The sequence below is a fragment of the Equus quagga genome, chromosome 17 (assembly GCF_021613505.1).
Source record: "Equus quagga isolate Etosha38 chromosome 17, UCLA_HA_Equagga_1.0, whole genome shotgun sequence".
In the NCBI taxonomy this organism is placed as follows: domain Eukaryota; kingdom Metazoa; phylum Chordata; class Mammalia; order Perissodactyla; family Equidae; genus Equus; species Equus quagga.
The window spans coordinates 213,485-241,406 of NC_060283.1; the positions used below are offsets into that span (position 1 = coordinate 213,485).

Below are 27,922 nucleotides of genomic sequence, written 5' to 3' on the forward strand. Positions count from 1 at the left end.
AAAAAGAATGGGAACCACGTTGTGCCATGCATCTTTCACTGCAGGTGTAACACGGGCGTTTGCTTATTAACTGTTAACTGTTTATTGACAGCTGGAGTTTTTGTTTGTCTTTGAAGAAGAGTAGCCCTGAGTTAACATCTGCTGCCATTCCTCCTCTCTTTGCTGAGGAAGACTGGCCCTGAGCTAACATCTGTGCCCATCTTCCTGTACTTTATATGTGGGATGCCTGCCACAGCATGGCTGATGAGTGGTGCACAGGTTCATGTGCAGGATCCGAACCGGAACTCCAGGCCGTCGAAGTAGAGTGCACGAACTTAACTACTATGCTGTCATGCCAGCCTCACAGCTAGGTTTTTAATGGCTGTTGGTTCAGCCATCATTTGAATGTACTGCAGTTTACTTAACTAGTCCCATAGGGTTGTATACTTAAGGGTTTCCAGTTTTATTGTAATAAACCAGGCTGTAGTGAATTTTTGCACATCCACCTGTGTACGTATCTGATTGTTGGTTGAACTGAAAGTCCTGGGAGTAGAGCTGGTGAGTTCGAGGGCCCTGGTAGGTACTACTGCACTGCCCTCTAAACGGACATGTCTGCCCGGGGTCAGTGAGCGCCTTGGTTGCCTGTGGCCCCGTGCTCTGAGTAGTGCAGGACTCCTGCACCGGGCCTTGTTGGCTGCTCTGCCCCGTTAGTGCCTGGGGGGGATATCGATGCTGGATGACACCTGCGTGGTCCTGGCCCATGGGGTGGTGGTGAGCGTCCTGAGCTGCAGGGCACAGCCCATGTGAGGGATGGCAAGGATTGGGGAGGGGCTGGGTCCCCCAGCTCTGGGGCTGCAAGACCTCCGCCTGCTCAGTTGTCTGGGTACATCCCGTCTTGCCTCAGAAAGGTCTGGGGGCACCTAAGCAGAGCAGTGGAAAAGAGAAAGAACGGTGTAGGACCCACCAAAATCATGGTGGAAAACCAGGTGTGACTAAGTGCTCGTTGGGTTGATTTGGAAGGAAGAGTAAGAGCTGCTGGAAATGCAGCCGGTGTTCGTCCGTGGTTGAAGGCACAGCAAGTCCCTTGTGGGCGTCGGGCCTAGACGCAGCCGTGAGCAGGATACATGGGGTCCTGCCAGGGGCCAGACTGGCCAGCAGGCAGCTGCTTGTCCCGCATTTGGCTCCTGGGCTCTGGGAGACCCTCAGCTCTGTCCCATCCCAGGGCTCTGGCTTCCAGTCAGTCACCTGGTGGGGTGCCGCTCATCTTCATCTGAAAGTGTCCACTGTGGTTCCTTTGAGCTGTAGGAGCACCACACAGCTTCCCCTCTGAGAGGGCGGTGTGGTAGCTTCTGAGTCTGCATTCTGAGCTCTGCTCTGTCTGCCTTTGAGAGTAGTTCCTTTGTGTGAACTTGGTGCTCCTTGCCAGTGTTCGTCCTGGAGCTCCTTCTTCCAGGTGTCTTGTTAACTTAGTCGCTGGCGGCAAATCTTCAGACTTCTCAAAGCAGGCTACATTTGGAGTGAGTCTGCGATCAGCCCCGGCAGCACGCCAAGAGCAGCTGTGAGAAGGGTTTCTTGCTCCAACAGGGAGGTGCTGCGGGGCCCTCCTGCCCTCCTCTGGGCCTGCTGAGGGGCCGGATGGAGCTCCACTATGTGGGAGCTGCTTGCTTTGGAAAAGTGGGTTCTCAGGCTGCAATTCCAGGTAGACTGGCCCGTTGAAAGGCCTCTTCCCCTCATGGTGTTTATTTTCATCCGTGGCTCCCTTCGAAAGCTGGAGTAAGTCAGAATATTACCAGTGCTGTTGAGGGGGTCAGTGTGACGTTTAGGAAGAAAACAAGAGTGTTGGGGGGGTGGGTACTGAATCAGGGAACCCAACTTAGGAGTCTCAGGTGGTTCAGGGGAGAGGGGAGGGGCGGAGACCCTGGTGGTGGGAATGTGGGAGGAGGGCCTGCTGGATGCTTGGGGGTAGGGTGGGCAGGTCTGGGGCCCTGGGGGCCCTACAGGGTGAGAGTGACAGGGAGTCTGAGGTTGCCCACCTTTCTGGCTGGGCACAGCACAGGGCCCCTGATATCAGGCAGCCACAGGGGAGACAGATTAAGTTTCGGACAGGGTCTGCAAGGCCCCTTGGAGACCTGCACTTCACAGGAGGAGTGCTCTCCTGGGAGCACCTGTGGGCCGGGGAGGCCCCTCCAAAGGGGCCTGTCTGGAGGCACAGCTTTGGGGCAGAGGTGGCATGAGTCACGTCACCCCAAGCTCGTCAGCTGCTGGTGCAGCCCGTGGACCAGGGAGAGTGTCCCAGGCACTCTCCATCCTCAAGGGCTAGAAGAATAAGTTCGTTACCTCAGTTGTTTATCCCCAGCTTCCCAGAAGTATGTTAGCAAACTTTCCTTAGAATTAACCACTTCCTGCCTGTGCAGGGTTGGGTTTTCTTCAGTCTTTGTGGCTCTTTTCCCGGCTGGAGGGTTAGGCATGAGCCCCTGAGTGCTAGGTTGGCCCTAGAGCCTTGTGTGTGCACACCTGTGCAGGAGCTGCTGCCACAGGACTGAGCACACGTGGAGCCTGGCCGCTGTAGCACTGTCAGCCCTCCTGGCACGTGAGGTCCCCCGACTGCCCGTTCTCCCACCGTCTCTGTCAGAGCTGGGGGGCTCGAGACCACAGGCAGGCTGCAGATAAACCCGAGTTCCCTGGAATGGCTGTGCCTCAGCCTTGGGTGTCCTGGTCCAGAGGCTCTTAAATGTTTGCGAGCACCACCTTTTTTGTTTGAGGGGAATCAAGTTTTAAAAGTCGGCTGGTGGTTTTACAGACATAAGCATAGGGCAGGCAGGTCTCTTGGGCCTGTATTTATAGTGTTGTCAAGGTTCTGGGGGTGAGGCAGGCTTACGTTGTAGAGTAGTTCTAGATTTCCCTCCCCTGAAAAACCGCGCTTTCCATTGGAGAGCATGGAAAGCGGATGGTGGAGAGAGAGGTGTCCTGGCTGATGAAAGGAATTTTGAGAAGCAAGTTCTTTTTCCCAGCTTGCTGGGTGTAATTGACAGCACTGTGTGGGTGTGAGGTGTGTGCGTGTTGGTTTGACGCGCGTGGGTGCAGGGTGACCACCACTGCAGGTTGGTTAACGCCTCTGTCACCTCACATGATGACAGTTTTTCATGGTGAGAACGTTTAAGATCTGCTCCCTTAGCAGCTTCCCAGTGTATAATACATACTGTTAACTGTGGCCGCCAGAGGGATGGGTTCTTGAGTCTGCTGGTTGAAACCAAAAGCAGTGTCCTAAAACAAGACATCAGGACCAAGTTGGGTTTATCCTAGGAATTCAGGGATGGTTGTTTAACACTAGGAAATGTGTTAATGTAATTCATCATGTTAACACTAAAGAAAAAAGGTGATCCTCTTAAATGCAGAAGAAAAAAAATTCACGTTTATCATAGAAACTTAGCATCCTGGAATAAGAAGATTTTCTTAACATGATAAAAGATACCCACCAAGAACCGCCTGTAGACTTCCGTCACCATGAAGGTCAGCAGCATTGTGAGCAAACACGAGACAAGGATGTTTGCGGTCGCTGCTCTTGTCCAGCAGTCGATTGGCCTTCTGTGCTGCTGCAGTGGACAAGAAAAAGAGGAAGGATTTAAGGACTGGAAAGGAAGGCAAAAAACATTCCAGCGCTCACTTCTGAGTTAGATCACTCTATAAAGTCTCCACAGGGAGCTGAGGGCTCCAGAGCAGATGCCGCAGGTCCAGGAGCCACATGGGGGGGACTCTGCGGAACTGGTGGGCTGGCCTCCCTAATGCTTCTGTGTCCTCTGTCTCTAGCTTACTGGAGGTTTTGGCTCTGCGTTAGTGTGGTCTACGAGCTGTTCCTCATCTTCATACTCTTCCAGGTACGTGGTTTGCTTGGTTGATGAACTGTGGGAAGGCAGATGGTCATGTGGTCCCCGAGTGAGTGACAGATGACAGAGAAGGCTGTGCACGTCAGCCCCTCCCGAGCTTTGTAGGAAGCAAGGTGGGACCAGCCAGAGTGGGCCAAGGCTGCGGGGACCCTCAGAAGGGTCGTTGGTGGGAAGACTAACCATCACCTTTTAGCAGAGTCTGTTCTAAGTGTGGAGTGGGGAGAGCTGGACCTCAGGGTGCGGGCTCTGCTGTGTGGGCCCTGCCCCGACGGCCTCTGGGTCGGGTGAGCCGGGGCAAGGCCAGGTGGGTGGACTGGTTCAGGTGCTGGTGCCTGTGGCAGTCTGCTTTGAGCTGCAGGTGCTCCAGCTTGAGCAAGGGGCCAAACCCAGGGGAGGAGCACAGCTGACCCATGACCCAGGCACTCTGAGTGTGTGAGGAGCACCCGGGTGGGGGGTGGCTGGTTTTTTCTTGTGATTGGTGCACCAGGTGTGGCCTTGCGAGCTCCTCTCCTGGCATGCCCTGCCTGCTGTCGGGTGGGGGTGGGACTCATCTCCTTAGGAAATCGTGGAGCAGGGTTTGTTGCCACCAATGTCTGATTTCTTAATCTTCCTTGTTCTGCTAAATGTAACACATTTTGGTGGTGATCTTTAGTACAAAGTTCTTTCCTATCCACAGTCTCGAAACCCTGTCGATGTGGCCGGGGTATTTATCATCACACAGTAATGTACCTTCCTAAGCCAGGGGTACTGTTCTGTGAATTTTAACTCCCGTTTGTGTAAACACCACAATCAGGATACAGAACGGTTCCGTTGCCCCCAAAACTCCCTTGTGTTACCCCTGGATAGTCGTACCATCTCCCCTCCCCTGGCAGCCTGCCCTGTTCTCCCTCTGTCACCATAGTTTTGTCTCTTCGAATCTCCTGTGAATGGAATTGTGCAGTGTGCAACCTTTGGTGCCTCTGACGTCCACCCAGACTGTGTCCACCAGGCTGTGCGCTCCTCTCTGCTGCCCGGCGGTTCCATGACAGCAGTGTTACCCCCTCCCGGATGTAGGAGGACGTCGAGCCACCTTTAGGGCAAGGCTGCTCGCTGTACTCCTGTGCAGGCCTTCCTGTGGCCCTGAGCTCTGCTCTTTCCGGGGTAGACCCTTGGGTGGGACTGCCGTGTCCCATGTTGGCGGAGGCTACCTTTAAGGAGCTGCCAGAGTGCTTCCAGAGCGGCCGCTGCTGCTCCCTCCTGTCCCGGTCAGCCCTTGGAGCCTTAGGCATTGTAACAGGTGTGTATCCCTGTCTTATCACAGTTTTCATTGCATTTCCAGAACAGCTAATGGTGTCGACCCACTTCTGCGTTGATGAGCCACGCAGATAATCCTTTTTGGTGAAGTGTTCATTTTTTGCCCTTTTTAGAAATTGGGTTATTTTCATGGCGTTAAGCTATAACAGCTTTTTATATACAGCTGTGTGCCACATAACGGCCCGTCTCTCAGAATGTGTCCCCCTTGCCGGGCTGCACCTGGCCGTGGTCCTGATGTGAGCCCCTTGCCGGGCTGCACCTGGCCGTGGTCCTGATGTGAGCCCTTTGCCGCGTGCGATATGCCCTTGAGTCGTTGGCAGAGGTGTTGCTTATTTCTTTCATGGGTTGTGATTTTGATGCCAGGTCTAAGGTTTCTTTGTCTAATACCAGGTTATTAAGCTTTTCTCTTATATTTTCTTCTGAAACTTCCATGGTTTTATGTTTTAGGTTTAGATCTCTCTTCTATGTTGAGTTTTTTTCACATCTTACTTTGAAATAATTATAGATTCAGAAGAGGTCCCCTTTTGTAAAAATTGTAATGGGAAGTCCCCTTTACCCAGCTCCTCAGTGGTAATATTTTGTGTAAATAGAGGACAGTATCAAACCAGGAAATTGACATTAACACAATCCACAGAGCTTATCACCATTCTCTGTTTTTTTCTAAGTTTTATTACAGTGCATTTAAAAAATTCTTTTTTTTTTGAAGATTGGCACCTGAGCTAACAACTGTTGCCAATCATCTTCTTCTTTGTTTTTGTCTGCTTCTTCTCCCCAAATCCCCCCAGTACATAGTTGCATATTTTAGTTGTGGGTCCTTCTAGTTGTGGCATCTGGGATGCTGCCTCAGCATGGCCTGCTAAGCTGTACCCTGTCCACGCCCAGGATCTGAACCCATGAAACCCTGGGCTGCTGAAGCGGAGCATGCGAACTTAACCACTCAGCCATGGGGCCGGCCCCTAAAAAATTCTTAATTACAATAAAAAACATAACATAAAGTTTACTATCTTAACCATTCTTAAGTGCACAGCTCAGTGGCATTAAGCACATTCACGTTGTTGTGCAACCATCACCACCATCCATCTCTAGAACTTTCCATCTTCCCAAACTGAAACTCCATCCCCATTAGACAATGACTCCGCCTCCCTACTTTCTCTGAATTTGATGACCCCAGGGATTTCACATGAGTGGAATCACACAGTATTTGTCTTTTTGTGACTGGCTTGTGTCACTCAGCATGATGTCCTCAAGGTTTATCCATGTGGTAGCACGTGTCAGAATTCCATTCCTTTTTAAGGCTGAGTAATATTCCACTGTGTGGATGGACCACGTTTTGTTTATCCGTTCATCTTTCCGTGGACACTTGGGTTGTTTTCACTGTTTGGCTGATGTGAATAACTCTGCTGTCAGTGTGGGTGTGCAGATGTCTGTTGGAGTCCCTGCTCTGTTTCTTTGGGTGCACACCTGGGAGTGGGATTGCTGGGTCCTATGGTAATTCTGTGTTTCACGTGTAAGAGGAGCTGCCACACTCCTTAGCATGGCAGCTGCCCCGATGTACGTTCCCACCAGCAGTGCACAAGCGTCCTCGCCAATACTTGTGCTTTCCCCCCTTTCTTTTTGATGGGTATGAACTGTTGAAATGATATCTCTTGTGGTTTTAATTTGTGTTTTCCTGATTGCTAGTGATGTTGAGCATCTTTTCATGTGCTTATTGGCCATTTCTGTATCTTCTTGGGAGGCCGGCTTTTGTTTTGGTTTCTTTTTTTTATGGTCAATATTTCATTTTGTTATTTTAAAACAGATTCACAAAATTGTGAAATTAGTACAGAGTTCCTGTAAATCCTGCACCCAGTTTCCCCTATTATGAGCATCTTACATTAATATGACATGTTACAATTAGCCAATATCAATACATGATCATTAATCAAGATCTCTACTTTTCTAGATTCTCTCTGTTTTCCCCTACTGTCCCTTCTCTGCCCCAGGATCCCCCTTCGGGCCCTCTGGGCTGTGATGGTTCCCAGACATCCCTGTTTGGTGGCCACCGTTTGCATAGGCCTGGTCCTGGTTAGTAAACGGCCCTCAAGTGGGATTTGGAATGGGGAGGCGTGAGTCCTCCTACTTTATTCCTCTTTTTCAAGATGGTTGTAACTCTTGTAGGTCTCTTGTGTCTCCATATGAGTTTTGGGATCCTCTTTTCCATTTCTGTAAAGAGAGCGGGTGGGCCTCTGACAGGGACTGCACGGAGTCTGCACATCACTGTGGGGGCTGTAGCATCCAGCTGCTCCGCGAACGTGGGATTCCCATTTGTTGTCTTACAGCAATGTTTTGTAGTTTTCAGAATCTGGCTTCACTTTCTTTGTTACCTTTATTCCTAAGTGTTTTATTCTTTTTGATGCTGTTGTAAGTGGATTTTTTTTTCCGGTTCGTCTCTGGTTTGCTCATTACTGGTGAATAGAGATACAGCTTATTTCTGTATTGGTCTGTCTTGCGGCTTTGCTGCACCTGTGAGCAGCTGTGAGCTCCAGCTGCCCTGCTGTAGTTTGGTGGGTTTTCTGTGCACAGGGTCATGTCATCTGCAGAGAGAAGGTTTCACTTCTTCCTTCCCAACCTGTGTCTTGTTCTTGCTCTTGCCTCACTGCTCAGCTAGAGCCTCCAGTCTTACGTCGCCTAGACTGGCCAGGTGGACAGCCTTGTCGTGTCTGGACCTTATGGAGGCTCTCGGTCCTTCACCATGAAGGACACGGAAGCTGTGACTTTTTCATAGATGCCCCTTATCAGATGAGGGAAGTTCCCCTCTGGTCCTAATTTGTTGGGTGTTTCATCATAAAAGGGTATTGGGTTTTGTCAGATGCTTTTTCGGTGTCCAGTGAGATGATCATGTGGGTTTTTTCCCTTTATTAATATGATGTATGATGTTGATGCATTTTCTCATTTGAACCAGCTCAGCATTCCTGGGATAAATCTCCCTCAGTTGTGTGTCTAACCCTTTTTCTGTCCTGCTGGATTCAGTTTCCTAGTGTTCTGTTGGGGATTCTTGCGTCCATACTCATAAGAGGTATTGTTTGTGATTTTCCTGGTTTTGGGGTCAGGGTTACTTGGGATTTGTGTGGTGTTTTCTCATGACTTGATGGGGTCAGAGTTCATGTGATCAACATGTCATCACTGTTGATGCTGACGTCTGATCTCCATCCTGGGCTGAGTATGTCTACCAGGTCCCCCCAATGCCGTGCTCTGGGGGGAGGTCCACTCTTCAGGGGGTGAGTGGAGCACCCCACCTTGACAGGGAGCATCTGCATATTACTTGGAATCCTTGTGCCTGGCAGACTGTGTCTTCCCCACCATTTATTAATGTATTTAGTCACTTGTCTGGAGCAGCATGGACTTGTCGGGCTCTCTTATACTCTGGGTTATAATCCATTACATTACTGATGTTGTTCCTTTGGCCACAGGGAGCTCTTCCAGTTGGCTCCCCTCTCCCTTTGGCACAACCCCTCAATGCACTTTTTGGGGAGCGCTTCCCTCTGGCACACAAGATGCTCCAGGCCCACCTTGGGCATCTCCTGCCCAGGCCCTGAACCGGCTGTTCCTCCAAGCAGCCCTGGTTCCTTCACTGGAGGACAGTCTGAGGAGCCAGGATCTGGGCGCAGTGGGCTCCTTGCTTCTGGGCCCTCAGCCGATGGCATGGAGCCGTGTGTGTACAACCAGTGTGTCTGCAGATGCCTGTAAGTGCAGCCGATTCCCCTCGCTCACTCTGAGGCACTCCTTCTCTGCGTCCCTCTCCCACAGGCTGCTGTCCTCTCCCAGGGAGCTGTATCAGCAAGGGAGGGCCGAGGGTCACGGGCACCGCTGGCCTCTGCTGGAGCAGAGGCTCCTGGCCTTGACCTTGGGGCCCGTCTGAGCGGGGCTGCCAGGGCTGGAGCTGCCGTCAGTGGGTTGTGTTGGCCCTGAGACGCTCTGAGACAGAGACTGCCTACACTTGTGCGAGTTTTCAGTCTCACAGTGCTTGAGTGTCCAAGAATCTGGACCCCTGTTGCCCTGGTTTCCTGACTCAGGACCCCACGGAGTTGGTGCTGTCCTCATGGGGCCCCAGGTCCTGTGGTTACAAGCTAGACGTGGAGCAATTTTAGTTAGTAATGATGCCACCATCTCAGGGTCACGTCCAGAGACCCCTCCCAGCCAGGGAGGGTCAAGCTGCAGGACCAGCAGTGCCTCTGTCTAGCTCAGGTGGCTTCGGTCATGTGGCAGGGTGCAGGTCTGAGTGTTGTCTGCCCACATGTGCCACGGATGACGTCTCGTCACCACAGCCTCCTCCCCCCTTGGTCCCCTGGCTGGTATTCGGGGCAGGAGCATAGATGTCCAGGGGCCCCTTTCTGTGGACCAGAGGCCCCCGTGGGTGGCTGGAGGGGGCCTGGAGGGAGGAATGAGGCTGTGCCTGCTCGGGGGACTCCTCCTCCGTCAGTCAGTTCCAAAAGCCTCCTTTGTCCTGCGGCTGGGAGGAGCGTTTGGCTGGTATTGGTGTCAGCATGTCTGGGAAAGGCTGTCCCCATGTTGTGTGAAGGAGTGTCCCAGAGGGCGATTCAGGGGGGTCTGGGCCCTGAACGGACGTGGGGAGGGGAAGCAGTGAGACCTGTGGTCTGTGCTGCACCCTGTGCTTGGCCACCCCACCCCTCCCTCGGAGGCGCACCTGTGACCCCATGCGGTGCTGTGCTAGGGGCATGGGGTATGGAGCGTCACCTCAGACCTGGGACTCCCCCGGTCCACCCAGCCCTGAGTAGGGGAGGCTGCTGAGACGTGTGCTTGCCCTCACGGTCATTGGAGGTGTCGCCGCACACTGCAAACCTTGTCCCACGTGTGAGCCTCGAGGTGTCGGCAACAGAGGTGGGTGCCTGCGTTGGGTCACACTAACAGGGGCTCTGGGCTTGCAGACCGTGCAGGACGGCCGCCAGTTTCTGAAGTATGTCGACCCCAGGCTAGGGGTCCCACTGCCAGAAAGGGACTACGGGGGAAACTGCCTCATCTATGATGCGGACAATGAGAGCGACCCCTTCCACAACGTCTGGGTGAGGACGCGGGGGCGGCCGGCTAGGGCACTCAGGGCAGAGCTCTCCCAGGAGGGGGTGCTCTCTAGGCGCTGCCGCAGGCGGGGATGTTTCTGGACCCAGGTCACCATGCAGACATGTGTGGGGTGGGGCAGCATGGGCCCTGGCAGGCCTGGCCTCCCTCCTGCCTGCCCCAGGGCTCCCCTCGGGCTCAGCCTCGTTGGAGCAGGTATGGGCCCCGAGGGCCGTGTAGCCACAGGTGTGGACAACCCTGAGGGCCGTGCAGCCACAGGTGGGGACGCGACCCCTCCTCCCAGTGCAACACCTGCTCTCGGCCCAGTCGGTTTAGAGGGGCTGTGGAGGGGGCACCTGCTCTCTGTGGTGGTTAGGCTGTGACGTCTGCACACGCCCATAGCCACATGTGCATGCAGCCCAGCCTTGCCCCTTGGGGCAGGCAGGCACTGCTCAGAGGGGCTGTCGGGGTGGGAGCTGGTGCAGTGATGCACATGCGGGAGTGAGGGGGCTCCCCAAGGGAGAGGAGGCCCCAGGGCCCTGAGGGACAAGTGGGACATCCGTACCTCCTGGTTCCAGGCAGGGCTGTAGGGGGGTGAGCATGGAGGTGAGGGAACGTGGGGGTGAGGACCGTACACAGGGCAGGGCCTTCATGAGGCCTGTGTCCTGTCACCTATAGGACAAGCTGGACGGCTTCGTGCCCGCGCATTTTCTTGGCTGGTACCTGAAGGTAGGGTGACCTTGTCGTTAGTGGGGACACCGTGGTTTTTGGGCCCATCCTGTGCTCTGGGTCTGTTTCCTGCCTACAGTTTGAGGTTCTGAGTGGTGGGTGAGGGCCCAGGGGCCGCGGTACAGGATGGGCAAGCTGTCCAGAGGGTCTGTAAACTGCCTGGGAGCTCCAGGCCCCGACCCTGACCCACGCTTGTCCTTGGCATCGTGGTGGCCAGTGAGAACAGTGGAGACTAACCCCCCGTGAGGCTACTGGCCACCACCCTTGCCTCACTCCTGGTGAGGGTGAATGTGGGCCCACGCCCTCAATCCCTGGGTACACAAGTGGCCACCTGAAAGTCTTAAGTCAAGGCAGCTGGAGGAGCACCTGCCACTGCCGATGCCTCGCTTCTGTCACCTCTGAGGGCGGCAGGGGCAGGAGGGGCTGCACCCATGGGTGTCCAGGCTGTGCTCCGAGGAGGCTGATACTCTGGCTGCGCCTGCAGACCCTCATGATCCGCGACTGGTGGATGTGCATGATCGTGAGCGTGATGTTTGAGTTCCTCGAGTACAGCCTGGAGCACCAGCTGCCCAACTTCAGCGAGTGCTGGTGGGATCACGTAGGTGCCATGGCATCACGTGGGGATCGCGTGCATGCTGGTGACTCCCCGGGGGTGGGAACTGCCTCTGCTGGGCACCCCTCCCAAGCTTCAGCCTGGGGCTGGGCCCTGGAGCGTCCTGCCTGTTCTGAGGCCCTGTGTCCCAAGGCCCAGGCTGCCCATGGCGGGAGGGACAGGGGCATAGGGTCCCCTCAGACAAGGCAGTCTGGGGCTGTGGGTCCATGGAGCCTGCCTCCCGCCTGGCCCCCCGCAGTGGATCATGGACGTGCTTGTCTGCAACGGGCTGGGCATCTACTGCGGCATGAAGACCCTTGAGTGGCTGTCCCTGAAGACATACAAGTGGCAGGGTCTCTGGAACATTCCAACCTACAAGTACGTCCCATGAAGTGGCCCCTAGACCCAGGCCAGCCTCCCTCTAATGCGCTTTTCACGCGGGGCGACTGACGAGGATTCTTCCTCCTGTCATCTCCACCCAGGAGTCGCCCCTGGGCTGCCCGTGGGAACCCGCAAGGCCTGTGCAGTGGCCATGGCCTTGGCCCGTCCCCTCTAACCAGCTCCTCTTTGTCCCTTCCCTGCCCTTCTTATGTAGTAGGTGCAGGTACTCTGTCTATTTTACTTTGGAATTTAAAGGAAAGAAACAGTCCAGGAAAAGCCATGGGGGGCGCTGGGGAGTGGGGTCTTCTCTCCCATGCATCGCAGGTGCCTGGGGGTGGGTGGGCGAGGACCCCCAGCCAGTGGGTGCTGCCCTGTGCTCAGAGCCCCTGGAGGCCCTTTGAGGGGAGTACGGCCACAGGCTGACGGGCTCCGTGGTTCCAGGGGCAAGATGAAGAGGATCGTCTTCCAGTTCACGCCCTACAGCTGGGTCCGCTTCGAGTGGAAGCCTGCCTCCAGCCTGCGCCGCTGGCTGGCTGTGTGCGGCATCATCCTGGTGGTAAGGCCAGCTGGCCTCGCGTGCGCGGCCCCCAGGCAGCCAGACTCGCCCCCACCCTCCTCTGTCCCGCAGTTTTTGTTGGCAGAACTGAACACCTTCTACCTGAAGTTCGTGCTGTGGCTGCCCCCTGAGCACTACCTGGTCCTCCTGCGGCTGGTCTTCTTTGTGAACGTGGGTGGCGTGGCCATGCGGGAGATCTACGACTTCATGGATGACCCGTGAGCGCAGCGGGGCAGTGCGTGGGGTGGGGCGGGGCCCGTGCCTCCCCTTGTTCATGGTCCGCTCGCTCAGCCTGGTGCCCTAACTCTGCAGGAAGCTCCACAAGAAGCTGGGCCAGCAGGCCTGGCTGGTGGCGGCCATCACGGCCACGGAGCTGCTCATCGTGGTGAAGTATGACCCGCACACGCTCACGCTGTCGCTGCCCTTCTACATCGCCCAGTGCTGGGTGCTCGGCTCTGTGCTCCTGCTCACCTGGACTGCCTGGCGCTTCTTCCTGCGGTGAGCACTGTGGCCCCGGGGAGCGGGTACCCTATGGCTCCAGCGGGTGCCAGCCATCTCTTGGGTTGGGTTTACCTGGCCTCTGGGTTCTACGTGGTTTCTGTCGTCCCCTGCCAGCCCTCTGGTCCCTGGCCTGCGGCTGTGTGAGCTTCCCCTTGTGGAGCAGCCACCTCAGTCCTCCTGGAGCTGTGGCTCATGGGACCACCGTGGGCCAGCTGGTGGTGACACGGCCCCTGCCACCCCCAGAGACATCACCCTGAGGTACAAGGAGACACGGCGGCAGAAGCAGCAGAGCAGAGGAGACCAGGGCAGAGCCGTTGGCAGCATGGACGGACACCCACTTGGGCCGGATGACCCTCTTCCTCGGCCGGACGACCCCCTGCCTGGCCCAGACAACCCCCAGGGACCCGGGGAGGCCGAGATGGAGGGGGTGCCAGCTCTGAACTGACGCTGCGCCTTGGACCCGCCCGGAACCGAGGTGTGCTGTCCCCTTCGTCCTTCGTGGGGTTCCCACCAGGAACCTCCTGGTGGGCCTTGGCCTCGCGGTTTTATTTTCCTTTTTTCTCGTGCACACAGAGGGGCCCTGAGAGGAGGGGGTGATGGGGGTCCCCTTCTCCAGCCTGTGTGCATGTGGCATCTGTGAACACACATGTGTATGGGGGCACACACGTGTGCTCCATGCTCCTGGTTGCTGAGGCTTCTCTCGGGCTGGCAGGTGTCATGGGGCTCGCCCTGGGCCAGCCAGTCCCAGCAGAGAGAGGGGTGGTCAGCCCCTTCCCCTTCATGTGCGGTCAGCCCACTGACCTCTGGGCCCAGAGGGCCCGGCCCGGGCAGAGGTATCAAGGCCCCTTTCTCCACTCCGTGGGCCCTGGGCCACTCCGAGGCCCTGGGGTGTCCGTGCTGGACACCCGGGTGGCACGTGGGAAGGATGGTCATCCAGAGATGGCTCAGAAGGGGCAGATCTAAGCGGGCAGCCCTGAGTGTGTCTTCGGAGCCTTCATCTAACGTGACTGACCTGGAGGGCGTGTGTGTGTGGGGTCCGAGGTCACCAGGCTGGCCCCTCAAGGGCATCGTGTCAGAAACTCCACGGCCCGGTGCCCGCGGTCGGGAGGAGGGGTCGTGGGTGTCTGTGGCCCAAGAGGAGTGTCATCTCCATGAGCAGACAGAACAAATAAAGCGATGATGAAGGTCTGCAGCTCCGCGTCCTCCTTGCTGCCCCCTGACCTCTGGTGGGCTCCTGCCCACCTGAGACCTCGTCCAGAGGGTGGGGAGTCGGTGGGCAGGAGCTGCTCCTCCTGGACGCTCATCCTGGGCAGACGACCCAGCAGGCACGAGGGTGCCCCAGCCTCCCACTCTGCTCTTTGTCCCCTCAGGCCAGCTCAGGAGCCGGTTCCAGCTGGGGTGTGGGTGGTGGTGGGCACCAGGCTGCGGGAGACAGCCACAGCCACAGCTACAGCGAGAATGTTCACACACAGAAAAACACGCTGAATTTGCAGTTCCCTGCTCACTGGTGAGGGTGACGCTCCAGCGCCATTCCTGGGGGGAGGACCCTTGAAGGGCTTGTTTGCTCAATTTTTTCTCCTTACCTGTCTTTTGGGAGAATTTCAAACCTAGAGAGGTTGAGAGAGTAGACCAGGGGGCTCTGTGTACCCCCCACCCAGAGGCCTGTCCTGTCCCCTGACTGGCTGAACCTCGGGGCGTTGGCTGCAGAGGGAAGACCTCCACCCCGGACCTGCCAGCTCCAGCATGCAGCCACACTTGCTCATGGGGCAGTTCCTGTGAGTCTCCCGGGGTGCTTTCCCAGCTCTCAAGGCTCCTCTGAGGTCTCTGCCTGCCGCTGGCGTCGCCCTGGTGTTGAGAGCACAGGCCTTGTCCCGTGGCTGCCCTCTGCTGGGCTGGCGGGCTCCAGAGCTGGTTGGGACGTGGGGCCTCAGTGCCCCACCCGGAGGCTGGTTCTGTTCTCGGTGCTGCACGAGTGCTGATCCCTGGGGTTGGGGCTGCCGCCCGTCTCCCCACTTCCAGGGCTCCCAACCCCACCCAGGCTCACACTCCCAGGATGAGCGAGGGTCACTGGGCAGGTGTCCGTGGTGCCTTGCTCATGGTCCTTGCTGGGCCGCAGCTGCCTCCCTGGCCCTCAGTGGTGGTGACCCTTGCTCCCCTGGCTCTGCTTGGCCGTGGGGAACCCTTCCAGCAGCTGTGCCTGGGCAGCCCCACTGGTCTCAGGAGACAGGGTTCTGGCAGTGGACGCTTGGCCTCACCCTATGCACCTCCTGCCCAAACCCGGGGCCGCCCGTTTCTCCACGGAGTCCTGGTTTCTTCTAGTTGGGGATCGTAGGAGAAACCAAGACCCTGGGTGCTTGGAGGGCTTTGTAGCAACGAGCCAGAGCTGCTGCCCAGGTACCAGGGCCTTGGGAAGCTGCTGAGTGTCCCATGCACCACACCGAGCAGCGGCCCCTCTCGATTGTGCCACTCAGGGCAGGTCACCCCTATGCTGACCACCCACAGCAGGACGCAGCCAGCTAGACTCAAGGGTGGGCCCTGCCCTCCGGTCCAGAGGCCCTGGGCTCTGCTGAGAGAGCATTCTGGTGCCAGCAGTCTAGAGGCCTGAGGCTGCAGCCGCAGATGGCCCAGGGAGCCGCTCAACAGGCCTTCCATCCCACATAGGAGGCTGTCAGCCAAGCCACTGACCGACAACCCCAGAGACTGCTGGCCAAGGCAAGCCAGGCTCCTGCCACTTGCAAGGACAGAACACGGGAAGTCAGGCTAAGACCTGGTCCTTGCAGACCCTGAGGAGGTAGATGTCTAGGTGGGGCCTCCAGGAGCTGCAGGAGTGGGATCTGCCAGTGATATGGGAACTCCGGCCAGGCCTGTGGCCCCCTGGGAACCAAGCCTGGCCAATGCCCAGTGGCAGCCTGCAGGCCCCATGTTAGAGCCCGGAGGTGGTTTTAAGCTGCTACATTTGTGGTGATTCTGGGCAGCACAGTGCTCACAAAGTATCGCACCTCAATATGGAGGCGCCTTGTGGGGACCCCATGAAGAAGGACAGACCCTCCTGCCAAAAAAGTGCTTTAATAATTATAGAGTGTCCAGATTTCTTCACAGAAGTAAGCTGATTTGAGCGTTTCTCTTCAGTTAGAGCCAGGGGCTGGTCCTGTGGGAAGGGAGGGGGCCATCTGGGAGTGTCAGAAGCGAGGCCTCAGGAGATGAGCCTCAGGCCCGGCTTGCTCTCCTCCAAGGCCTGCAGGCGGTCCTCCAGCTCCTGTGTCCAGTAGATGTCATACAGGCTGCATGGGAGGCAGGGAGTGAGTGGGCCTTGTGCCACCTGCCTCGCCATCCTCCCCGGTCGGCTTGAGCCGGCAACCCGGCCACACCACCCAGTGCGTCACTTACACCAGCTGCTCCAGGGCGCAGCCAGGCTGCTCGAGGCTCTGCAGCAGCTCCAGGAGGCCCGGGTCCCCCAAGGCATTGTTGCTTAGGTCCAGCTCACGCAGGCTGCGGTTGGCCAGCAGGAGTGAGGCCAGGCTGCTGCAGCCACTATTGCTCACGTCGCAGTCCCCCAGCCTGGGCAGAAAGCAGGGTGGAGTTAGGACAGAGGGTGCCCCAGGCTGCCACTGACCAACAGAGTGACCTGGACCTGTGCTGCCATCTGCACATGTGCGGGATGGTAAGGGGGTCTACACACCACCACACCCACAGACCCTGAAACACGCTGCACACGTGTGTGCTAATCCCCAGGGCTGGAGCTGTTCCCCAAATCTCAGCCTTGGCGTGTGGTTTTCTCGTGATGTCTGCGGGCCTGAACTGACTGCTGGCCCCGGGCAGATGTCCCCACTGAAGATGGGAGGCACACACAGAACTCCCCTCAGTGGGCACCATGGGCGCTGGCTGACATGAGCTGGGCATATCCTAGACTTAGAGCACCAGAGGGCCTTCTGGAAGGAGCGGTGTGGAGGACACGGGGACAACAGGAGAAGACAGTGGAGCTGGCTGTCCACCCAGAAGGCCTCCCACCCACCCTCGCTTCCTCTCCACCTGGGGGCACCAAGGGGAGAGCTGAGGGGGTGGAGGGCACAGGAGGCCTGAGTGCACGAATGCTTCCAGGCCAGAGGGAGGCCACGGATACAGGCCCCAGACAGGAGGAAGGCTGGGTTCCCAGACCCACTCTCACCAGGGTTGGGGTGACGCTGGCTGAGGAGCCCCCAGGGTGGCAGGACAACGAGGCAAAGACAACGCCAAGGAGCCTCTCTGAGGCGGAGGATGGCCCCGCCCATGTGGCAGCGGAGGCAGCCCTGTGTCTACAGGGACCTTGACCCTCAGCCTCCTCCCTGCCTGGCTCCAGAGCGCCCCCACAATCCTGGCAGCAGAAGCTGGAGGATCCCTTTCGGGCTCCTGATCCCTTCTCAGCCCTGTGCTCCAGCCTGCACCCAGGGAAGTGCCCCAGAGGCACAGCCTGGGACACGCGGGAACAGACAAGCTACATGACGGCAGAAATAAGACCGAGTTGATGGGTGGACGACACAGAACAAGAACCCAAAGAAAAGCAAGTGGAGAGAAGACCTGATGATGCGTTCCCAAGCGTGTCTGTCCAGAAGGAAATGGAAAGGGGATGAGAGACCGTCAAGGGCACGAGCAGCACAGAAAAGGAGCCAAGAGCACTGAGCCCCAGGCCACAGCAAAGCAGATGCCGCAGAGGTCCAGGGACGGAGACTTGGCGCAGAGGCCGGGCACCACAGCACGTGCGCGTGTACACGCACACATCACACGCCAGCCTGCCCCCAACACCTGCTCCAAGAATCACCTTCTCCAGGCCCCGTTCTGGAAGCTGCTGGATGATAGTCAAGAGAAACAGAGAGGAAACCTAGAGAGATGGGGGAACCCACACGGAGGAAGGGGAACGAGCCAGTCAGGGGCTGGGACCTCTGCCCTGACCCCTTAGGATGAGAACCGAGCCAGCATGGCAATATGCACACACCATCACACGTGCATGCACACAAGTGCACGTACATTCATGCACATGCTCACCAGAGCACTCGCAGTGTGCTGCCGGGCTGGCCCAGGCCCTGGCAGAGCTCCTGGACGCCAGAGTCCCCCAGCTTGTTGCTGCTCATCTGCAGCTCCAGGAGATGCCTGTTCTGCGTCAGCATCGTGCTAAAGTGGTGGCAGCAGGCAGCTGTGAGGCTGCAGGACTTCACCCTGTGGGGACAAACCAGGACTGGGGCCACGCCTCCAAGGTGCCCTGGGAGGCCCCGTGCACTGGAGCATGGTACCCCCTAGCTCCTGCCTGGCTTCTGGGCAGCTCAGCCTCCCACCATCCTCCCTGCCCTCCAAGGAAACGGTGCCTTCCCCCTTCACAGCCACCTGCCTCGATGTCCCCTCTTCACGCCTGCCTCTTGCCCTCTGGTAGGCAGCTGGCCTGGCCCCCAGCACCCTTCTCCCAGTCTCCTGGCCCATCTCCCTCCTTGCTGGGGTCGCTTCGGGTGTCCTGATCTCCGCAGGGGCCCAGTCTGCCCCCCACTCGCACTCACCACAGGGACTCAAGCTGGCAGCGGGGCTCCAGCAGGCTCTCGCACAGCAGCTGGGCACCCTCGTCGCCCAGTGCATTGCCTGCCAGGCTGAGCTCCTTCAGGTTCTCCTTGGCCCTGAGGACACGGCACAGGTCTCTGCAGCCCCCTGCTGTGATGTCACACTCCCAGAGCCTGGGGGGGAGGGGGTGCGTCACTGCAGGGCCACCAGGGGGACGCCAGCCGGACAGCAGCACAGCAACACTCTTGGACATCCCCTCACCCAGCTGCCCCGCAAGCCCCTTGCCCACCTGGCCACGGCCACGGCCACGGCCCTGAGAAGGAGCAGGGACGGGGCGAGTGACACAGCACATGCAGAGCTATTCGGACCCCCGCAGCCCCCATGCCCAGAGGCCAACTCACCACAGGGTCTTGAGCTGGGAACTGGGGCTCAGCAGCCCAGGGCACAGCTCCGCGATGCCCACATCGCCCAGCTTGTTGCTGCCCAGATCCAGCTCACGCAGCGAAGCCTTGGAAGCCACAATGCCACACAGGTCTTTGCAGTTGGCTGGCGTGAGGCCACAGTTCTCCAGCCTGGGGCACAGGACGTGCCGCGTGAGCTGGGGAGAACCCCTGCCTGCAGTGCCGCCCTGCCCCCCAACCACCCAACACTTACTTGAGCGTCTCCAGCTGGCAGGCTGACTCTGCAAGGCCCTGGCACAGCACCCGCACGCCGGCCTCGCCCATGTCGTTGTTGCTCACTGTGAGCTCCTTGAAGTCCTGCTTGGCCCTGAGCACCGCAGCCAGGGGCCCGCAGCTGGCGGCAGTCAGGTTGCAGTATTCCAGTCTGGGGACAGGCGGGCAGTCAGCCCCTCACCTGCAGGAAAGTGTCCCAGCCGAGGGGGCATCTGTCTGGGTCTCCTCTCCCACCCAGGCTGTGAGGCCCATGGAGGCGGGAGAACAGATGGGCAGTGAAGCATAGCTGTGCCTGAGAGGCTGCCTCCCTGGACAGTGAGCGCCTGGAGCCTCGTGGAAACTGTTCACTGACCACGAGCCCCACCCCAAGCTCCGGGTTCACTGGACTCAGGAAGATACCCAGCCTCCTGAGCTGGGCCTTTCTGGCTCAGCTTCCTTCCAGTGTTGCTGAGCCCGTCTGCACGCTCCTGGTGGCTAGGCTGCCCCACACTGAAGTGTGGGGTCACAGGCCAGCTGCCAGCTCTTCCCTGAGGGCCAGAGCCCAGTGTCACGGAGAAGCACCTGCAGGTTCCCATCATGCAGTGAGGGGCTTGCCCGGGGCAGGCGCAGGGTGGCGGGGTGTGGCTGGGGGTGGGGCAGGCATCTCAGGGACCCCCAGGGAGGGCACACACTCACTGCAGCTTCTCCAGGTGGCACTGGGGGTGCAGGAGCCCCTCGCAGAGCAGCTGCAGGCCCACGTCCCCCAGTGGGTTGTCACTGAGGTGCAGCTCGCGCAGGGAGTGCACGGAGCGCAGCACGCTGGGCAGGACCCCACAGCCGGCCTCCGTCAGGCAGCAGTTCTGGAGGCTGGAGCACACCTGGCCATCAGGAGGGCTCCCACAAGCCTGGCGTGGCCGCCCCTCCATCTGCAGTAGGCGAGCAAGACAGATGCAGTCCCACCACCTCTGCACCCATGCCCACGGGGAACCACGTAGCCCGGCCTCGCCTGCTCCTCCTCCGGTCGGGGCTCTGGGGTCTCCAGGCCGAGGACAGAGAGCAGGAGGCAATGCACGGGAGGGGCTGTAAGTGGGCTCAGATGCACCTCAGTGCCCCGAGGCGCAGGGGTCTGGGATGAGGTGGGAGGAGAGGCCTGGGGCAGGGCTGGGGCAGGGCCTGGGATGAGACAGGAGGAGCCCCAGGCTCCAGGGCCTCTGGCTAAAGCCTGGACACCTGCTGCGACCTCCTCCCCTCCTGCAGCCACCCACAAGTCTCCACGTCCCTGGACCGCCCAGGCAGGTTCAGATTCGAGCCCAGGGCGGGGGAGCACCTGGGAACACGTCCCTGTGCAGGCTCACCTGAGCTTCTGGATCTTGCAGGTAGGGCTCTGCAGGCCCTGGAGCACCAGGTGCACACCAGCATCGCCCAGCTCATTGGTGCGAAGGCTGAGCTCGGTCAGGGAGGGGTTGGCCTGGAGGGCAGAGCTGATGTCCCTGCACCGCACCTCTGTGAGGCCACAGTCGTCCAGCCTACGGACAGGACACGCGGATGGTCATTTCACCCAGCAGGTTGTGACCCAGCGGTGAGACAAGAACTCAACAAGGTGGGTCACAGCCAAGACATTTTAAAGTGAACCAGAAAAAGCGTGTGGACCTTCTTGTGAGTTTTGTAGAAGATACCAGCATATGGACGCGCGTCTAGGGAACAGTCCGTGTGCAAAGTTCCTTCTACCTCTAGGAAGGAAAGCAAAGCTGCACGAGGCACAGCTGTGAGGCAGCGCTGGGGAGGGGCACGGCCAGCATGGACAACTGAGCCACGAGACAGGCAATGGCACTAGGTGATAGCCCAGGATCAAGTCCATCCCGATTGACTGAAACGGTGAACAAGCACAGTGGGGAGGAAAGCCAGCTCTTGCTCCCAGCAGAATGACAAGTGATAAATGTGGAAGGAACAGAGAAACTAAAAACCCCAATTAGGCAAAAGCCCAGTAATAACTGTTCTGGCGAGACCCCCGATGGATGCTAAAATCAGTAGGCAAGAGTCTGAGCAGAAACAAGGTGTGAGAAGAGCTTCGAGATCTCTCACTCGAGACATTTACACTTCCAAAGGGAAAAGAGTAACTTCATGGTGGAGATCCAGCAGGCACTGTATAGACACAGGGGCAACCACATGGTGCCGTCACAATCGTGCACCCCACAATACGACATGCCAGACAGGACACATCATTTCTATGTTGCCAAAAATGTGTGACTCAGCACAAGGAGACCTCAGGTGGACTTTCTCCAGAGGGCAAGCAGACTCAAGAGTCAGATGGCCAAGGACAAGGCGGGAGACAGGGACCATCGTGGATGGGAGGGGGCCAAGGAGAGGTGACACTACATGCCATGTGGGACCCTGCAGGGACCGGGCACAGGAAAGGACACAGGCAGAAAAGGGGGTAAAGTCAGTCAAAGTGGCCATGCTGGGTGCCCCAGGCGGTGGGGCGCTGACGTCAGGGGAAGCAGGGCAAAAGGCAGAGGGGCCCCTCTGCGGGACAGGCAGTGCCTCCACAGAGCCCAGTGAGGCCACCGCATTCCCAGAGGAAGGAGACGAGCTGGAGACCCTGAGCCAGGCTGCTCTGCCCACCTGCCCTCAGAGCCTCCGCCCAAATACGCCCACTCAGCGTGGGTCAGGAATGAGTTTATATTTTCAAATGGTTCAACAAAAGTACGAGAAGAATAACATTTTCTGTCACGTGAAAATCATACAAAATTTACACTGCCTGTCCATAAGTAAAGTGCTTCCAGGGCACACCATGCCCACTAGTGGTGTCAGCTGAGGGAGCCCGCCTGCCACCCCCAGCCACCCGCACCTCCCGCAGGGACCCTGCAGGCCTTCTACCTGACCACCGCGTACTGCTGGATCAGAGGCAGCAGCTCCGTCCACCGCGCGTCACTCAGCTGCTCACACTGGATGTCAAGGTTCATGGTGGGAGGAAGGTTTTCTAGACAGAAGGCAGAGGAGGAGGTTCTAGCCAAACTGTCTCAAGGTCCAACAGGCCAGAGATCCAGCCGGCGGGATCATCCACATGGGACCCCAAGGACCCGTTTCAGGAGAAGCCACGGCCACCCCCTGGGTCAGGGCCTGCTGTGCTCCCTTTCTCCAGCACCTCTATCAGCCTCAGCCTCCAGGAGTAAAAATGGGGGAGAGCAGAGGGAGGCTGCGCCCACCAGGCTCCCTGGCAAACGCCACCACGGACCGCAGCGCTTGGGGACACGGCTGTGGGAGCAGAGGCCACAGTCACCTCCTGGCTTCCCGCACCAGCCGTCATGGGCACCTCCTGCCCGTTAGAGTGCCGGGACCTGCGCTCGCCACCTCCCATCTGCCTGGGCAAGGAGGGGTTGGGGGGAGCCTGGGCCTGGATGTGGTGTGGAGACCCTGGTTGGGGGAGCACTGAGGCAGCATTTGTGCAGTGCTGTGGAAACCCTTCCTCCTGCTCAGCCTATTTTCCCCTCTGAGAACAAGAGGGCTGTGCTGGGTGGGCAGGCAGTGCCACAGCCCCATCTGGCCAGGCCATCCACAAAGCCAGAGACCCCCTGCCAGGATGTGAAGAGCCTAGGCCTCACTGCCCTGAAGCAGCTGGGCAGGAGGGACAGGTGCTGTGGTCAGCTAACTGTTCCCCAAGGCAGCCAGCCACAGGGACCCTGGACAGAACAGAGCAGGTGGGGTGGGGACCCCAGGCCCAGGGGCTGCACTCAGGATCGTGCATTCATAGGGGGCCACTCGGGGAGCCTGCTTCCATGATCCCTTACTGGGGGCTGGGGACTCTGGACAGGCCAGGGCATGTCCTCTGCCCTACCTGGGTCAGCCCAGGGACCAGGCCACTGAAGACAGGCCATCAGGCAGACTGACAAGAGTAAGGCCTTTGGACCAGAGCAGGTACAGGCCCTGGAAACCCAGCAGGGACGAGCTCAGAGCCTGAATAAACGGGCTACCAGAGCCCACGTGGGCGCTGACTGTGGAAGGGTGTTTCCGAGGCCCTGAAGGTGGGGCCGGCAGGGGAGGAACCTGTGGGCACCATGACCCTGAGACTGGGCAGGGAACTGGGTTTCACTCAAGAGCGACAGAGAACAGAGAAAGGATTCCCGCCTGGAAATCATGCGATTGGAACTGCCCTTTAGAAAGGTTGTGCCAAACAGGATGACTCAAGCCCACATGAGGCTCCCTGCTGCCCGAAGCCCCCAGCTTCCTGACAACGCTGCCCCATTCGAATGTGTCGGCGCCTGGCACGGCAGCCATGCTGATGGGGGCCCAGAGCCGGCTGGGAGTCCAGAGTGGGAAGGAGGGCCAGCCCAGGAAGCGGCTCTCGTTCCACTCCTGCTGAGCAGAGAGGGGGCCCTTGTGCCACCCAGCAAGTCCAGCAGAGGGCCGCCGAGGAAACAGGCGAGAGTCACAACCATCACAAGAGGAACCAGGGTCTGCCCCGCCCCCGGGAGCCCAGGGTGTGGTCAGTCCAACTCTGACTCAGAATCCTCGGCATCGCTGGAGGGGGATCCGGAGCGGCATGAGGAGGGGGAGCTCAGGGCTGCTGACCTCGGCCGCCGCCCACCCCCGCGGCGGGAGGGGCCGAGGACCTCAGCCCAATGCTGCTGCCCCAGGCTGCGCCCTCGCAGAATCCAGTCTGACGTTAGGGGCCCAGCCCTCCTGAGACGGTTTGAGGTTAACAAGGACAGGAAACCCATATCGAGCGCCCCTCGAAGGCCTGAGCAGACCTTCGGGTGTCCCCTTGGCGGGGCCTTGGGGCTAGGAGGACGTTTAACCAGCGGGCCACCGATCCCTTTGAGAACCCCACGAAAACAGGTAACACCCCTCAAAAGATGTCGAGCGGACAGCCTTCCTTCCGCACAAGCCCCGGTCAGGGGCCCTGGTCCACGACTGCGCCTCACTGGGAACCGGGCCCGCCGCCCGGGCTGCTCCCCAGGGTCCAGGATCGGAACACTGGCGCCCAGTTAATGCTTTCAGGGCGAGAACGGGCCGCTCAGCAGGACCGGACCGGCCCGGAGGATAGAAGCCGGGTCCTTCCCAACCTTCGTAATCGGAACCGGGGCCTCAACCGGGGCCCACTCGCCCCCGGCCGGGCCACCCCGGACGCGGTCACCTCCGCGAGGCGTGGGGGCGGCGGGGATGGGCGCTCTGGCCCCGGGGACCCCCGCCACGCCGCCAGGCCAGGGAGAGACCCCCAGAAGACGCCATGAGGACGCCCCGAGACCCCCGAACCTCACCTCGCGCTGCCGCTGCTGCTGACCCGACGCCGAGCCGCTGCTTCCGCCGGGGCCGGGGCGGAGCCACGCCAGGGGGCGGGGCCCGGGAAGGGGCGGGGGCACGTCCTGGGATGGTGCCCGGAGAAGGGGCGGGTGGCGAGCTCGCCCACCCGCCGGTCTCCGGAGGCAAGGGCCCCGGGGTGGCGGGGCTGCTGTCTGTCCCCGCTCGGCCCGGCCCCGGGGCTTCTCTGACCGCGCGCCCAGCCCCCGCCGCTTTCCTCTGAGCCCGGGATCCAACTCGGCGCCCCCACGTGACTTTCCACGTTGTGGCCCCGATCCTCTCAACTCTGCCTCCTGAACAGGGCACAAGCCTGCCCGCGGGGAGGCCCGGCCCCCCCCGCCCCCCCCCCCCCCCCCCCCCCCCCCCCCCCCCCCCCCCCCCGCAGCACGCAGACAGAAGACCCCCGAGCCTCTCCCTGTCGCACTGGACAGAGTGACGCCGTGTGTGGCCGTGATGACATGGATGGGACGGTCAGTTGGCTCTAGGGGCGCGACAGGGCCCACGTGAAACACGCACCCACGCACCCGTTTCTCTGTACGGATCAGGAGACGCTCACGGAGGACCTTAGACACGGTGGGAAGGTCTCTTCGCAACACTGTAACCGTGCCCTGGAAACAGCCTAATGTCCATCAGTGGGAGGGGGCTGAGTAATTTATGACACCCGCACCCCGCCAGTTAAAACACCGCTGCTGACAGGGAGGATGGCCGAGGGCACGCTGTGAACCTTCCTAGACACGCAGAACAGCCCTATAGCACCACCTCCGAAAACCTACGAGGTGGCCCCGGGAGTCAGCACCCGGCCTGGCCCGCAGCGGGAGTCTGCCGGCTCCCAGCACACGGCTGCGGTGTTCCTTCAAGCCGTCCTGCTGCCATGTGCACAAGTTAGAGCAGGCTGCTGATGTGCTGTAATCGCGCAGCATTCATCAATTCAACCTGCACTTACTGAACACCTACTGTGTGCCAGGAACTGTTTTAGGCATTTGGGTGACATTGGTGAGCAAGCAGGGCACAGGTCGTAGCCCTTGAGGAGCTCTGGGGGACCCACGAAATTAGAAAGCAAATTGAAAGACAGCCAGCCCTGATGGCCTCATGGTTAAAGTTCAGCACGCTCCACTTCAGTGGCCCGAGTTTGGTTCTTGGGCACAGAACGCCATGGTTCATCTGTCAGCAGCCATGCTGTGGCAGCAGCTCACATAAAAGAACCAGAACTTACAACTATACACAACTATGTACTGGGGCTTTGGGGCGGGGGGGGGGGGGGGGGGGGGGGGGGCGCGAGGGGGAAGACTGGCAACAGATGTTAGCTTAGGACCAATCTTTCCCTAGGGGGAAAAAATTAATAGTATTTAGAATGTGGATAGTGCAAAGGAGCAAAAACCATGCAGGACAAAAGGGAATCACGAGTGCTGGAGTAGCAGGGCAGAGGTCAGGTAAGTGCCCTCCCAGGCATGAGTAGGCCATGGGTGGCCGGCCAGCAGGGGGATTTGAAGTGGTTTCACAAACCCCTCACTGCAGACCTGGCGTAATCGTTGTGGCCAGCAGGCGGCAGCACACTACAGATTGGGGAGGAGAGCTGGGAGCAGATCTGGCGAGTGGGGTTGGTTCTTGCTTGTGTAGCTCATTGGGTGCCAGTGGACAAGGGGGTCAGGCCACCAATTGGCCCTGTAGAGTGCACTGGCTTCACAGGGGCAGACAACCCCACCCATGAGTTCCCCCTGAGTAGGTTCAAGATGTCAAGTTGTCAAGTGAAGACAGCTGACGGATGCAGGAAAATGAGGGAGGTTTGGGTTTCTGGCAGAGGCCACTGCAGCCTGAGGGTGGGGAGGACGAAGGGAGGCAGAGGGCAAGGGGTGGAGAGGTGCCTCTCGGTGCACTGGCGTTCCAATGTGATTGTCACATGAGCAGCACGTGCTCTTTGTAGAAAAACCAGAAGACAGAGACAAGAAAATGAAAAGCTCTAGAATGCCCACTTCCAGAGACAAATGCTCTGACATCTGTTTATCTGCTCCTACTCACTCTGTACACACAATACACTTTTTAAAAATAAAAAATCAGGTATTAGGAATGGTAGGCAGAATAATGGCCCCCAAAGATGTCCATGTCCTAATCCCCAAACCTGTCAATAGTTACCTTCCATGGCAAAGGGGTCTTTGTGGATGTGACTAACTTACGGATTTTAAGATGAGGAGACTGTCCTAGATTACCTGGATAGGACCAGGGTAATCACGAGGGTCCTTATTAAGAGGGAGGCAAAAGGGTCAAAATCAGCGAGCACACGTGACCACGAAGTTGGGGTGCCTGCCCTTTGAAGATGGAGTTTCTTGCCTTTAGAAACTGGAAAAGGCCAAGAAGTGGATTTTCCCCTGGAGGCTCGGGAAGGAACCAGCCCTGTGGATACTCTGGTTTTAACCTCCTAAGGCTCATTTCAGATTTCTGACCTCCAGAATTGTAAAGTAACAAATCTGTGGAAATTTGTTACAGCAGCAGTAGGAAACGAATGCATTATGGAGCTGATATAAATTTTTTCCCTTAGGAATAGATATGTATACAATCTAACTTTTAGTGGCCACATTCTGTGCCACCGTCTGAATGTATTCCATTTAGTCAACCCATCTCTACAGGCCGACATTTCGTCTAACACGTGGTTACCTTCCTGGCACCCATCCTAGACGGGGCTTGCCTGGTTCCAAGACGCCGCCAAACTGCCCTCCGGAAATGCTGCAGAAGCCCACGAGCTGTCTCGCACCGCGTGTCTCCACACCTGCGCGGGTACCGTGGCTGGTGCCAGCCAGTAATACAAACTGCCTGACCCCCTTTTTACATTTTGGCCAACCCTGAGACCATCCTGACCCTGAGGCCCACAAGGCGCTGTCCCAGTCCCGTTCTTCTCTGGCCCCCGTGAACTGCCCACCCAGCTCCCCCAGGATTGTCCGGTGACCTTCCAGGGGCAGAGTGACCGGGGGCAGCCGCGAGCTCTCACTGGGCTCCGCGTCATCACCGCCTGCGGTGTACTCCTTCCCGGGCACTCTCGGAGGGTGGGGACCACCCGAAGCGCGTGCGAGTGTCCTTCCATCTCCGCTCTTACGTCATCGAGACCCCCACCATTTCCCCAAAACTCCGTGGGCGACTCCTCTCTGCCAGGGCTGTCCTTCCAGGGGGTCGATTCTTTGGGGCAACAGGTCGAGGGTTAGTCAATTTGGGGCATAAAGTGTGGCTGAGCCAGTCCTTGCCTGTGCAGCTTGCTGCGCGCCAATGGGTCAGCGTTTCAAGGAGCACCTCACACCCGCGCCGCAGAAAACCACCAAGACGCGGACCACGCAGGCGCAGACCAGCGCTCCGCGCCGGGACTCCCAGCGTACCCTGGGAGGCGGGCCGGCGTGGGCGCGCAGGCGCGAGGGCGCTCTCGGCGCTCTGACGTCCTCGGGGCGGGCCGACGCCCGCGGGGCGGCGCTGCTGCCCCGGCTCGCATGCCCCGCCTCGCCTG

At 58.7% G+C, this 27,922-nt stretch overlaps 2 protein-coding genes across 5 annotated transcripts in view; one reads left to right on the forward strand and one right to left on the reverse strand.

Moving 5' to 3' along the window:
* Nucleotides 1-14,159, forward strand: part of PTDSS2 (phosphatidylserine synthase 2) — a 30,418-nt gene extending 16,259 nt beyond the window's left edge. Inside the window, exons 4-12 of one of the 2 annotated variants that reach the window (XM_046644193.1) lie at nucleotides 3,787-3,854; nucleotides 10,082-10,216; nucleotides 10,887-10,937; nucleotides 11,422-11,535; nucleotides 11,789-11,907; nucleotides 12,352-12,466; nucleotides 12,539-12,684; nucleotides 12,779-12,964; nucleotides 13,211-14,159. In XM_046644193.1, the coding sequence (XP_046500149.1) occupies nucleotides 3,787-3,854; nucleotides 10,082-10,216; nucleotides 10,887-10,937; nucleotides 11,422-11,535; nucleotides 11,789-11,907; nucleotides 12,352-12,466; nucleotides 12,539-12,684; nucleotides 12,779-12,964; nucleotides 13,211-13,412 (1,136 nt within the window). In that variant the 3' untranslated portion in view covers nucleotides 13,413-14,159. Of the gene's footprint in view, nucleotides 1-3,786; nucleotides 3,855-10,081; nucleotides 10,217-10,886; nucleotides 10,938-11,421; nucleotides 11,536-11,788; nucleotides 11,908-12,351; nucleotides 12,685-12,778; nucleotides 12,965-13,210 lie in introns of both variants that reach the window. The other variant, XM_046644192.1, reaches the window with a different exon arrangement.
* Nucleotides 14,160-16,017: 1,858 nt separating this feature from the next.
* RNH1 (ribonuclease/angiogenin inhibitor 1) lies at nucleotides 16,018-27,921 on the reverse strand. 3 transcript variants are annotated; one of them, XM_046644165.1, is made up of 10 exons: nucleotides 27,669-27,921; nucleotides 22,018-22,120; nucleotides 20,496-20,666; nucleotides 19,837-20,007; nucleotides 19,142-19,312; nucleotides 18,889-19,059; nucleotides 18,490-18,660; nucleotides 17,987-18,157; nucleotides 16,355-16,525; nucleotides 16,018-16,248 (listed from the first exon to the last, which is right to left on the reverse strand). In XM_046644165.1, exons 2-10 carry the CDS (start codon nucleotides 22,101-22,103, stop codon nucleotides 16,161-16,163), a joined length of 1,371 nt encoding a protein of 456 aa, XP_046500121.1. In that variant the 5' UTR covers nucleotides 22,104-22,120; nucleotides 27,669-27,921; the 3' UTR covers nucleotides 16,018-16,160. The 3 variants fall into 3 exon arrangements, with proteins under 3 accessions (XP_046500121.1, XP_046500120.1, XP_046500122.1); XM_046644164.1 differs by lacking the exon at nucleotides 27,669-27,921 and adding an exon at nucleotides 24,399-24,792; XM_046644166.1 differs by lacking the exons at nucleotides 22,018-22,120; nucleotides 27,669-27,921 and having other exon boundaries at nucleotides 19,837-20,066; nucleotides 20,496-20,632.
* Nucleotide 27,922: the final 1 nt, after the last annotated feature.

Excerpts from the sequence above, each read along its gene's own strand:
- RNH1 (XM_046644165.1), bottom strand. The coding sequence starts at position 22,103 with ATGAACCTTGACATCCAGTGTGAGCAGCTGAGTGACGCGCGGTGGACG. Across the intron at positions 20,008-20,495 it reads TGCAAGATCCAGAAGCTCAG|CCTCCAGAACTGCTGCCTGA; the intron begins GTGAGCCTGCAC and ends GGTGTGCTCCAG. Across the intron at positions 18,661-18,888 it reads TCCCAGCTCAAGACCCTGTG|GCTCTGGGAGTGTGACATCA; the intron begins GTGAGTTGGCCT and ends CCTCCCCCCCAG.